We start from the raw sequence: 13,128 nt of genomic DNA, 5'->3' as shown, positions 1-13,128 counted from the left end.
GGAAGATGACAAAAAAAACCCATGTCTGACCTTTTAAACTAGGTTTGATACTGAAAGTGCTGATCTGTTGAACTGGATTTCAAAATCAAAAGCTGCCATTCAGGCCACAGACATCAAAGAGTACAAGAAGATGAGAGAGACTTCAAACATGAAAGAAAAGTTGAAGGTAAATGGGGAGATAGAGGATGTTCCAATGAATAGTATATTTTGTCACTTTAAGCTGGCTGTCAGCTGGAGGTGTGGACTGATCCAAATGCTTTGTGGGGATTAACTCCCTTTTGTTAAATAGTTTCAGAACTGGACAGCATGGTAGCATCAGACCAGCTGGTCACAGCCTTTTGTTGGTGCTGGGCTGCACAATGCCCAGAAAACTTTAAAAACATATATTGCTAATATACCTTTGGGGTTCTGATGAATGCGTGTTTTGACGAGTATTATGTTTTCCAGAAAGCAGCATCGTTTGGCTTCATGTTTCACAGTTGGAGATGGATCTGACTGAAACTACCTTTATATAATTTTGATAGAGATGGGCCAGTGGGCTGCTCAGAAAACCCCTGAATCGTGCAGTAACACTTTGCAAACCCTACACTACCTAGCGTCCAAGGTGGTTTCTTGCTATGATGTTTAGATACCTTGTTGCTTACTATTAACTTTAGAGAAAACCTTGAGAGTTACAACCATGCACAGTATTAGTGACTGGCAAGCAGAACACATAATTTTACAGGATCCTGTGGGAGCTATGAAATAACCACTTCTGTCTTGAATTCCTTCTGTTTCAGGAATGCATTCTTACCTGTTTCGGTCCTTGAGCTTGCTTTGTTAGTAAAGGCTGTTATGTTATGCTAAAGTGTTATGGGAACATTAGCAGGTTCTGAATCTGTTTCTGAAATCAATGACAATGTTTAAAAATATCTATAAAGAGACTTCTCAGTGCTCTAGTGCAAAATAGTGCCAGTAGGAATGTTTGGAATGATAGCGCTATTGGATATAAAAATCAAAACAATCCAATAATTTATTTATAGAGCTGTATGAATGTTTGTAGCTCTTTATAAAACAGGCTCCAAGACAAGTCTTGAATACCATGCTCCCATGAACAGCACTGTTTTTAAATTGTTGGGCCCTAGGTGGGTAGGACAGTGTGTGTCCTTCCCAGTTTGCAAGTAAACCTATGCTTCTTTTGCATTTACTGTAAGAAGTCTAGACCAGAGTACTGACCTTGAACATTAGTTTCAAAGGGTTTTTAATTTGGAGATGCACTTTGTTGCTCTCTGAGAGGGCATCTGAAATTGTGGCCATATGGCCAAGGAACTTTTCTTTCCTATAGGCTTATGTTCTTTGTCTTGACTCACACAGGAATATTCACTAATACATTTGTTCCTCTGAAAATCTTGGTAGGGACATAAGATTTTCCTCACCAGTCTTTTGTCATGAAGAATAGTGAAGCACTAGATCTGAGCAAAATGGAGTACTAGTAGGCTATAGGTTTTGCTAGCTGGCCCTCTACGTAACAGGCTGTTTTTTGTTTCTGCTGGAAATCTTAGGGAATGCAAGTGAAGATACTGGAAAGTAAAGGTCCTTTCTCAAGTGGTTTATATCATATAATTACAATTTTTGGTCACAAATCACATGTTTGAATAGGAGTCCCAATATCTGACTTTATTTAGCAGGATCTGCAACTTTTTTTTCAATTCCTGGTGTCACTGTACTAATCTCTTGCTTGCTTGGTTTTTGTGAGAGCTAGCTCCTTGCAAGCAGAGAGCTAACACACATTTTAGAAAGTGCTTTATCCAAGAAACTTGCAATGTATTTTGGGTAGTAGCGGGATAATGCATCTTACTGGAAAGAAAAGTCAAGAAAAATGGCACTGTCTAAAACTGTTCTTTTGGGGTTTCAATTTGTAGATAATAGAAAAAGAAAGGATTGAAAAAAGCCCAAAGTTAGATGAACTGAAACGAAGTGGACAGATTCTTTTGGATCAAATGAGAAAGGGTAAGAGCCTTGAAGGTTTTTCTGTTTTATGATTTAATTACATGAAATGCTGGGGAAAAATAATGAAATATGCTATTTCCAATGGAGCATTTTGATATATTCCTTCCCTTTAGCTCCATTTTCTTTCAGTTAGAGGAAAGAAAACACTTCATTTACTGGTAAGGCTTATGGAAAAACAATATTAATATTCTTTTAGTGTGTGTGTTTCATTGTTCATTTGCAACCTAAGGGTTATTTTTATTGAAAGAGAAATAATTGTATGAAATGGTAGTTGTGTGCTTTTGAGGGAAGGAGTTGATTTTATTTTAAATCATGCAGAGAATTTAAGGATAAGACTTTCAAATGTAACTGCCTTAAAGATCTGGAAATTTTGAAGCCAGACATAAGTTGGACAATGTGTGTATCTCTTTTTCTTTTTTTTCCTTTAGTTTTCTCTATTTTTGTAAAAACTGTCAGTAAGTTTTGATGATACAGTCACAACTCCGGGTACAAAGGCAAGAGAAGCCTACATGCTTGAGGGAATGATTGACTGTTAATTAAAACACCTATCCCTGGAAACTTATAATTAACATCAGTGAAAGTTGAATCTTTATGCTTTGCCAAAATTTGGTTCCAAAATATGACAAAAGTCTGTCAGTGAAATGCAACATTCTCTGAAGAGCTGCGCAGATAATCTGTAGACAGTCTTTTAGGTCTGCTATGCATTTGGCTTCTGGTGTACTCACCGCGACTGATAGCGTTCAGCCAGATGAAAAGGTGATGTCTTTCTGTCCAGTGTACTGACCACCATGCCTTTTTCAGAAAATGTTGATTTCTGTTGGATTTCCCAACTGTCAGATTTTCTTTTGGCCAGCACCTGTGCCAGGATACCCTGATCTGCTGAGTATCTTCAGTCCTCTCCTCCTTGTCTGCTATAGCTGAAGCCTTTTACTTTCCTACTGGCTTGGGTGTCTGTTCCCAGTGGGTGCCATTGCCCTAAAGCTGATGGCTGAAAGACACTGATTTGACCTGGAGTTTGGGTTAAAAAAAAAAAAAAAAAAAAAAAAATTCTCTCTCCTCCAGCTGTGATATGTTGCGGCTATATAAGCAGTATCTGACCATAACGAGAAATGTATAGTTCAAAATTTGGCTTTTTTCAGAAAAAAGAAAAGAAAAAAAACAAAACAGAAATCACTTCCTGATGTTTTGTCTGGGGTTCCATAGAAAATAAGGCATAGGAAGCTGATCCACAGCCTGCAGCTTTGTTAGCATCTACTAGTATGTCTTCTCCAACTCAGGGTAACAGTCTATCAAAAACCAGACCTAGCTATGCGTGTGTGGAATAATGCACAGCACATGCATATATGTGTATATGTTCATTCGTATCATGGGGCATGTACAAGCTGTGCAGTTATGGCAATTGACCTATCATTGTGTGCTTGCTCTTGTTACGTGGCTGCTTGGTTGCAGCGCTGTTGTGCTTCTGTTCTGTACGTGTGCCAAATGTATGGACTGTGTACATAGCATAGGGGAGTATCAGTGGAACAGAGCCTTTAAGTGCCCTTGCAGAAGCTGGCCAACTACGAAAAATACCAGCCTCCACTTATGTTAAAGAGGTACAGGAAGACAGACTCCATATGAATCCTCCCTATGCCCCAATCTGAAGGACGGAGATGATACATTCAAAAGAAGTGGTAGCTTGAAACAGCATCGTCATCAGAAACTTGAAACAGCAAGAATGTACTGTTGAATGCACATTGCACTAAAATTTCTTCACATAAGCAAAATAATCAGTTACTTTTGCCGCTTGAGGAAATAAAAGAACAAGGAATGCATGTGGGTAGGAAGTCTGTTCACTTACGCTGCTATGTCCTCAAGTATTGCATTGATTAGTCAAAAAGATGGTATAGAAAGTTCTTCATGTAGTCTCTGTGAGCTGGAAATAACCTTGTGTTTTGTCACGTTGCTTTTGTAGCTATTCATATTACCTAGTTATTAATCATGTCTGCATACAGTGTGGTATTGTTAGGCATTTTTTCCTCTCTCTTCCACGCTGGCCCTGCAGGACTTTCATCCACTTTTTTGATAAACTTATTGATGCTTTCCAGCTTGCTGCTTCTGCCTGCCTCTCTGCCTCTCTGCCTGCCTCTCTGCCTCTCTGCCTGCCTCTCTGCCTCTCTGCCTGCCTGCCTCTCTCGCACGCGCACCCTCTTTTCTTTAAATGATTATAGACTCAGCAAAGAAAACAATTCATTGGAAGCCTGCTACTAGAATAAAGCTTATTTGATGTATAGTTTCATATCAAAATTTAAACACAAATCACAATGGTGAAGAGAGCCAGGTGGTGAAGAGAGCCAGGTGGTGAAGAGAATCATGATGATGAAGAAAGTCAGCACATCATTATAAACTGCAGAGTTTTCAAAGGGATAGAATGAAAATGGGATGTTTCACTTGCTCTGCCTTCCACTATTAATGTGGAAATAAAAATTACCGCTAGTAATAAGTGCAGTTTTATGGATGGCTGACTTGGAAGCAAAGCATTTTGCATGTTAACACAAATGTGTGCTTGTACCTGGAGAGCCGAATGGTTAAATTCTTGTTAATCAAAATATACTGTGGTTAAGGTAACAATTTATATAATCTTTTTAGAGGGACTTTCTACAGAGGATGTAAGAAGCACAATGGAGAAAGTATTGTCAGGGTGGAAAGAAGTGATTCAACATCTGGAGGAAGTGGCCAGAAAGATAAAATACCAGGAAGACATAAATGCTTACTTTAAGGAAATGGGTGAACTTGAAAAGGCTGTAATTGAAAAGGAAGTCTGGCTTAAAAATGACACTTCTTCAGCACCCCAGCCTTCAACAGTCCTAAAAGACTTCTGTCAGGTAAGTCTAGCAAAACTTGTTAATTTTCATATGAAGCTACTGGTAGCACAGAATACCCCAGAGGAGCTTAGCCTGATCAGTAAGGAAACTTAGAATGTGTGAGGTGTCTGGGGCACCAAATTTGACTGGAGGATTTCGATACTTGTGTCTCAGAAGTACTTTTAAATTGTTGCTATAATAATGCAGAACAGCTTGGCTGTGTTACCTTACCTTGTTAATAGAAAGATTTCAGTAAGTGTGTGATTTGGTTTTGTTTTTAATTTTTCACAGCAGGAGTTAACTCATCTTGTAAGCTTGAGCCCTCGGCTGGAACACCTGAAAGCCACCTGCAAGGTGCTCACCTCTCAGCCTGTGCCTCCAAATTTTATTCAGGGGAGCTTAAATGTTTTTCTTGATCGCTTCAAGCTGACTAGTCAGAAACTGGAGGAACGTCACCAGCAGCTGAAGAAAGGTAAATATTCTTTTACATAAGTTACCTTGATGATTGCATTCTGATTTTTTTTCTTCCCTCTAGAAATAATTTTTTTGATATTTCAATGAGCAGTGTCATGTTCTCAGAGCCTCTGCACACCAGATGTGCTTAGTACTGGTATTTAATGACACATGGGAAGTTGCTCAGTCAGAGTGAAAGTGTTATCTAGAGTTTATAGCTGCTTATATAAGACACTAACTTCCCTGAGCTTTTTTTTTTTTTTTTTTACTTTATATTCTATTTTTTCCCTTTTAGCCACAATATATGGTGGCCTTTTTGAAAGTGTATTTGGATCATTAGTTTGCGTCACTTGATTATGATATATTGTCAAAGGCTTACTATCAGAGATTTCCAAATGTGGCAGAGAATGAAGTTGCAAAGACGGAATGCTAAAATGCATCTAAAAAGGTAGTGCAAGGTTGATTTTTTCCCCCCCCCCAAGTATACTTAGGTTCAGTGAGGCGGTGTTGTCGAACACTATATTCATATTTTTGTTGAGGACTTTTCATCCCGGTTTCCAGCTGGGACTCTTCTGGAATAAAATTTATAATAGTTGAAACAAAAGTGGCAAATCTGAGTGGTTCTTTCTGGCACTGTTTTTTGTTGACTAGTGGGAAGTGTCTGTTGCATGAAGACAGTAAAGTCAGAATTAGAGCTGTGAGCTATGCTGGGAGACAAAAGTCCATTTATGATTTCTGTTAGGTGCATTGCAAGTTAAAAGTGAGGGATGAATTGTTTAGGAAACATATAACTTTATTGTAAATAACTGGTTGGTAAAATAATAATTCTCAAATTCCCCTAAACTGTGAACTAATACATAAATTACAGTAGTCTCAAAAAACCCCCAAAAGTGATGCTATTAAGTTTTTTTTTTTTTTAAATCTTACAGTTACCCTGTGCATCTCTATCTCTTCTGTCTTGCCTTTCCCTTTTTCTGGCAAGCACGATCATGTTTTTGTGTTTATTGCATTTGTGATATCCTTATCAAGTGCAATCGATGTGCAAGTTAAGAAAATATGATGTTGGCCAGACTGACAAATTTGATCTCAGGCCCTGGAGAGAAAAAGCTAGCTCCTTGTGTGTTTTTATCTATACAATCTGTATATCAATACCGTCTTGTTTTGGTTTTCAGAGCTTGTATTTCTACATGCATATCCATGTTTTTGTATGAGGAATAATAAGTATATTAATTGTGTAAAATATCTTCAGCATTTGAAGAGATGGAGGAATTGCATGTGTTTTTGTATAAAATGAGATCAAAACTGTATCTTTTTCATTTTGTTCCTCAGGGAGTGATCCAATGTTTGCTGAAGTTGACAGAAATGCTCCAGTCAGCTTCCGTAGGCATTGATGCCAGCCTTAGGGATTCAATCTTGAATATCTCCCCTCTCTTTGCAGTTCAGCTAACTAATTACCAAACATCCTAGGTATGAGATGAGAAAATGAGTAAAGTAATGAAAAACCTCTCTAAGCTGAACTACAGTTTAATTGAGTTTAAATGTTGTATTTAGCATGAACTTTGTTATTACTGAAAATGGAATTTTGAAATCCTTTGAAAAATGCTCTGTGTGGCTATTTGATAGAAAGGAGTACAGGTGTGATAGGGTTAAAGAATGATTTCCCTATATGCTGCTATTAAAAAGTTATTCAGATAGCACCTGATTGAAAATTCATTGAATTCCTGTAGAGTTTTGCCACTGATTCCATTAGGCTTTAGATCAGGCTGACAAAATATTTTTATTCACCTGAAAGAAATTGGTATCACATGACCTCCTCTGTGCACCTTGCAAAATATATTGTCCCCTGGTGTTATACAAAGATTATGCAAGGACACAACATTCCTGAAACTACATTTAATGAATTAGCAAAATGTATTTAAGGTGGATTATACAGGTTGAAGAGCTTTTGTGCACCTTGGGCACTACAGAAAAAATAATACTAGAAATAAAAAATGGCAGAGGAAGAGAACCTTGTAAAATTGGAATGTGCATGTGAAATTTATTTTCTTTCACAGCTTTGTTGAGCTCATTAGTCATACATAATTCCTTTTGGAAATTTAATCTTTGAAGTTATTTGGCATTTGGCTTGCTTTTCAGGCACATTTTGCTTGGCTTTTTGTTACATTAAAATTTCATTATGAGCATCCAAACCAGGCATGCTGGCTTCTGATGGATTTTAAATGCAGTGCACAAAATAGGTGGCTCTGTTAATATTTTACAGCTGAACGTCAAGAGCACAGACCTATTAGGAGACCTATTTTACTTAGTTTTCATTTTATGTTTCTGAGGAATTATCGGAAGCATTTTGCTAATGGCCCCAGATGGAGGAGCAATAACACATTTTCCCCCCTTTTCTGTGTAATAAAAATAGCTTCAATTACTAAATTATTAGGCTGTCTATGTAATGCATTGCATAAGGCCTGAGTGCTTCAATTACATCAGTGCAGGAAACTGTATGAGTGACATATCTGCTTGCCATGTTCAAATTACAGGGTATACTTCCATTCTTGCCGTTAGGAATAATTATTTTATGTCTGTTTTGACTTAGTTCATATATTTTGATTAAATTTATTGGTATTGTGTATTTCAGTAGATTATTAGATGATGTGATTAAAATATTCTTTATTTTTTTCATGCCATGCATCACTTGAGGCAATATGTTTGAACCACTTACTACTTGGTAAAAACATCTTACATTATCTTAGATAGTATGTTAAATTTGTATTTGTATAGCTTTTTTGAATGATAGTTTCTCTACAGACTGCATATACAGTCTTTGCAAAAAAGTACATGACTTTACCAGAAGAACTTGGTATTGTTGAAGAACAGAGGGAAATGTCAAGATGGGATTTGGGGATTCTTTTTTTCCCCCCTTCATTTGTTTACAGCATGGTTTGACTTGCTGTCAGTAAAAGAACTTCCAGAGCCCTATAATGGGGAGAAACAACTAGTGGTAGCAATCTAACATTTATAAACTTGTCAGGCTTTCTTAGTGACAGAACTCCAGCTCCTTTAATGGCTGCACATTGAGCCTCTGAAAATTCTCGATATCAAGAGTGCTGCTTAATCTAAGTATGATCTCTGCTGGCATTTTTGATGGGAATTGTGACTTCAGGATTTTCAGTATTTTAGTGACTATGCTCCACCTTGCTCTTAACCAGCCTTTTTTCCTTTAAATTGATACTGACTTTTTAAGAAAAGGAGCTAGATAGCTATAGTTCTCTAGGTTGACTCATTCCTTAGTTATAAATGGTATGACAGTTTTGACAGTAAGCTGTTGAAAAGCTACACGGTGAGTCACAACAAGGCTTAGCTTAAATTTCACTTGTGTCAGTAAAGAAACTGCTTAAGTATCCAAGGCCAGAGAATGTACATACCACAATGATGATTTTATAATCAAAGTTCTGCTTGCTATAGTTTCTTAAAATTTAAATTTTCATTTTGAATTTCCAGAATGAATGTGCTGCATCCTGTGTGGGATTCCAGAGAAGACGAGACTTAATCAAATTCAGAGATGCAAACAAATGATTCTAAGCATAAACTCAATCCAAACTTTAATTGTCTTTTCAGTGTTCCCAGAGCGTCTCTATCCTGGCAATAGGATAGCTGTTATATATATATGTGCGTGTGTGTGTGTATGTATAAAAATAAGTTATTAAATAAAAAAAATTGTAGGGATTTAGGCATGTAAAAGCCCAAGTCCTACTGATTTCCCCTCCCCCAAGTGGCTGAGGTGCTTAAATATGTAAGAAACTTCTAAAAATGAGATGGAACTTGGGTGGAGAGGGAATAGTCATTCGTAAGACTGTCTTTCTGTATATATGAAAGATGAATTAACAATAGAGGGAGCAGTTTAAAAAGAAAAACAAGGCGGGGGGAAGAGAGAACAACCTCCCACCAGGCCCTTTCCTCCTTACTAGTTTCTTTATTTCGGAAAGAATGGTATTTAGATGTGGGTTTTCTTTTCCCTCCTTTTCCTCCTTTTCTCTTTTTTAAGAGGAAAAACTACTGTCATCAGAAAAATATATTTTGGTACAGTTTTAGCTCTAGGAATGACTCAATAGGATTCAATTTACAAGCATCTCTTTAATGAATTTTATAATGGATCTGATGATTTGATTATATTCTCATCTATCCTAATTAGGTTCTTGTGTCTATTTCCTTACATCTTATTTTTGTTTAAACTTCCTAACAATAACAGAGACAGACTGTCAGCCCAGCCAGGATTATTTGGACTCGTTGAAGAGACTGAAGGATATGCTGAGTGAGTTGGAATGCAAGCAGCAGTCCCTCATGAGTGGGGTGAATGACCCTAGTGAGGTGGAAAAAGCCTTACAGCAGGCAAAGGTAATTATCGTTGCTATCGAAGCTAGAAAGCTGGTTATCTGAAATGCTATAGTGAATACATTCAGATTGTATCCTCCTTCTCTTCAAGCCAGAAGAGTAGCTTTCAGAACTAAAGTGTCCAGATCTTTTATTGCAGCTAGGTGTTGTAATAATTTTGCTCTGTTATCCTGAGGAGAAAGGACGTTCTCAACCTGTTTAAAACAAACATACAAAAAACCGTGGAGAGGAGGAGAAAGCTGAGGTCCTGGTTATGTCTACACCGCAGTTTCTTTTATGACTGCGGAGTAGTATAGACATGGCTTTGCTAACTTGTGGAAGTAATACAGAGCACAGCAGAGGCTTGAGTGCCCAAGTGAGTATATCAGCTTGGCCAGGCTTTAGAGTCCACTCTGCGTTCTCTGCTACTGTGTCAGTTTAGCAGCTGAAGCTTTTGGTACTTAAAAGTTTGTTCGGACATCTCTGCTGCAACAGCAGCAGTAACTGGAATAAAAATGTTCACTGTATCTGTGCTCTGTGACGTGTGATGTATTTGCACTTGTATGTGAATGTGTAGCTGTTGTATGGCTGATGCTGTTTTCAGGCATACCTGTTTGTTTCCCCCCTGCTGTAGACTGTTTGTGAGACACTGGAAGCCCAGAAGCCCAGGATAGATAAACTTGCCGAAGAAACAAAGGCTTTGGAGAAACAGGCCACTTCTGATATAACAAAGGTCTACAAGCAAGAATTCAGGCATGTTCAGGGACACTGGGACAAGTTAAAGCTCAAGATAACCAAAGAAGTTCAACTACTGGAAGAAATTACATCCAAGTTCAGGATATTTGAGGTAAAATGAAAGGATTTTGTTTTATGTAACTCAGCTGTTTCAGAGCCCTTTCCTTCTCTGTCCTCCTGCAGGACCAGGCATCCAGGTGAGGCTGATTGATAAATGAAATGTCAACAGACCACTAGTCTGATAGAGCATGGAAGTATATAGCGTATTGCTAGCAGGGTAGCTTAGGGCTGAATATATTTCATCTTCTAATGGAATTGTTTTTCACTTAAAATGAGCATTCCTCTTTTTTCAATACCGGGAGGGGAAAAGGCAAAGGCTGCCCCAGAAGTGAGGGGTATGTGAGCTGTGCTGTTAAAGGCTTCGTCCTGCTAGGGGCTGAGTGCCCTCTACTGCAGTTGGTGTCAGACATGCCCAGTGCCTTACTAGTTTGACATCTAGAATTGAAATTTCATACCTGCTATAAGAAACATTCTCCTTCAAGTTGGGTTTGTGTCAACAGTAATACAGGATTAGTACAGCATGTTGAAAAGGGAAGTGAAGAAAGTTTTAGGAACAGTGAGGAGCTTTCCAGTTCCCACACATGGCCACTGAAGTGTCAGGAAGTTGAGTGAAGGAATTAAAATGAATGAGCACACACATGCATGCAGACAAAAATATATATATCTGCAAATCCTGAATGACAAGAAATCCTATTGCTTTAAAATGGGAGGAAATAAACCCAAAGGTATTTAGATATTTAACCCATTGATACCAAGGGGCTATAGATAGATGCTTAAATAACTTTTTTGCTGAGGTTGACCCAGCATGATTTACTGGTTAGATAGGTTTCTTTGTGTTTTCATAAGTCCCTACTCTAGACTATTTATTTATATTCGTCTGTGGAGACGAAAAAATAGTAGAAGTTAAATATATTATGATAGCACAGTATTACTGTGATCCAGAAGTTCTGAATACGCACTAACCATTTTTCCTAAGTATCAGCTAGAGAGTATGAGGTGGTCAGAGCAGTATAAATGCCCAAATATAGTGTCATTTTTTTTTTGTGTATTTTTGTTAGAATAATGCCTAAGTAGACTTTTGAATAAATTTCAAATGTTTTCCATTTTCCAGTTATGTATTAAACTTCAGAAAACAAGAATATGCTTTTAGAGATGCTTCTCATCTCTCCCTCTTTCTCTCATTATGCCAGATGTGGTAGTTCTGAGTATCAGTTTTCCTTTGCCACTTTTTACAGCCAGAAATTGCTGACACAAGAATGTTGAATTCTCAAATGACTGGAGAAAAAATTCCACTTAATCTGTTTTATGTGGAATTCTTTCAGTGAGCAAGTTATGTTTAGGGATGGAGAGACACATGCATTAGCTAGTAGAAATCTGTGTTTTTACATGTATTAAATGTACTTCAGTATATGGAATTATCTGTATTCTTTTGCATTTAAGAGTATGTTTCATGTGCTTTATATGAGCTTCCTATATGAACCCTTCTCAAAACATGGTGTCTTATATGCCCACCACCACTTTTCTCCAAATATCTCTTTTGATCTTGCTCTCCCCATTGCTCCTCCTTGAAATGGAAAACTGTGTTCCTTTCCTTTGATAGTGGATTCAAACTTTAAGTTTTTATTCAGGCAGGACTATTAATGACTATTTAAGTATAGACATGGGGTTTAAACTGAAATTTTTATCAGTGTGACCAGGTATTTGACTTGCATGATGTTGCAGTGGGAGTTTGACAAACCGTTGCTTATTATGGTTGGGAAATAGTAAATGCTTCAAGCCTTTCTTTCTTTAACCACAAGTCTGAGAAAATCACAGTAGGGATAATATATTTTAACTAAACTTCAGTTAAGAGCAGAGTATACACCCATGCACTCACAAAAAGTTTTATTGGAGAAAAGGCTGGAGGGAGAAACTTCCTCCTGCAGGTAAAGCTTTATTCACTAATTATTAGTTTTAGGACTTAAACTGCCATTTTACTGGTGAGTTGTTAGCAGAGTACGTTCTGTGTGTAGAAGAGCATAAATAGCATAGGTATGGCAGTTTGGTCTGGTCTAGTGAACTTGTAAATGGAAACCACAAACCAGCCTATAAATAGGAAGAGTTGCAGGTTTTCAGAGGAGAGATGTTCATTTCATTTATATAACCTTTTCATTTATTATGGGTAGGCTGTATTACCTGAAGCACTGAGATAAATAAAAGCTTGTCTCTTTACACGTGCAGGAATGTGTGTGCTTTTGCACATACTTTTGAAAGAGTTCTTGCTTTTAGTCTGGTTCCTTCAAACCCGTTCTGCAGCAATTTGCAGCAGCCTCGGGGATGACTTGGAGCTCTGGAGGAGCTGATGCAGGTGGTCAGCAGGAGCTGACTGCCCAAAGTGAGCCAGCTTGTGTTGGAGCCTCATGTAGGGATTGAACATCTAAGGCTTAGGCAAGCCCTTGGTGATTATTCTCCAGCAACCTCCCTGTCATTAATTTTTCTGCTGCCTTTGACATAAATGTACAATTTCCCACAATGTCTTATTCTCTTCCCTTCGTTCTCCTTCTAGTTACTGTCTTGCTAAATAACGGGTAAAGCTGAGTGCATGTAAGCCTGTCTCAACATCCTTTGTGCAACTTCTTTCTAGTCTTACTCTTCCAGTGGCCGTTGCTTTCCAGTTGCTTTGATTAAGTCTTCCACTGAGCGAGAC

General features: G+C 37.9%; 1 protein-coding gene across 9 annotated transcripts in view; it reads left to right on the top strand.

Moving 5' to 3' along the window:
* Positions 1–13,128, top strand: part of UTRN (utrophin) — a 391,474-nt gene that overhangs the window by 100,690 nt on the left and 277,656 nt on the right. For 8 of the 9 annotated variants that reach the window (XM_026109804.2, XM_064509199.1, XM_026109805.2 and 5 more), the window contains 6 exons: positions 43–166; positions 1,902–1,989; positions 4,618–4,853; positions 5,124–5,304; positions 9,526–9,671; positions 10,282–10,494. In XM_026109804.2, the coding sequence (XP_025965589.1) occupies positions 43–166; positions 1,902–1,989; positions 4,618–4,853; positions 5,124–5,304; positions 9,526–9,671; positions 10,282–10,494 (988 nt within the window). The remainder of the gene's footprint in view (positions 1–42; positions 167–1,901; positions 1,990–4,617; positions 4,854–5,123; positions 5,305–9,525; positions 9,672–10,281; positions 10,495–13,128) is intronic. The other variant, XM_064509198.1, reaches the window with a different exon arrangement.

Source organism: Dromaius novaehollandiae, chromosome 3, assembly GCF_036370855.1.
Source record: "Dromaius novaehollandiae isolate bDroNov1 chromosome 3, bDroNov1.hap1, whole genome shotgun sequence".
In the NCBI taxonomy this organism is placed as follows: Eukaryota; Metazoa; Chordata; class Aves; order Casuariiformes; family Dromaiidae; genus Dromaius; species Dromaius novaehollandiae.
This window is presented reverse-complemented; position numbering and strand designations above follow the sequence as displayed.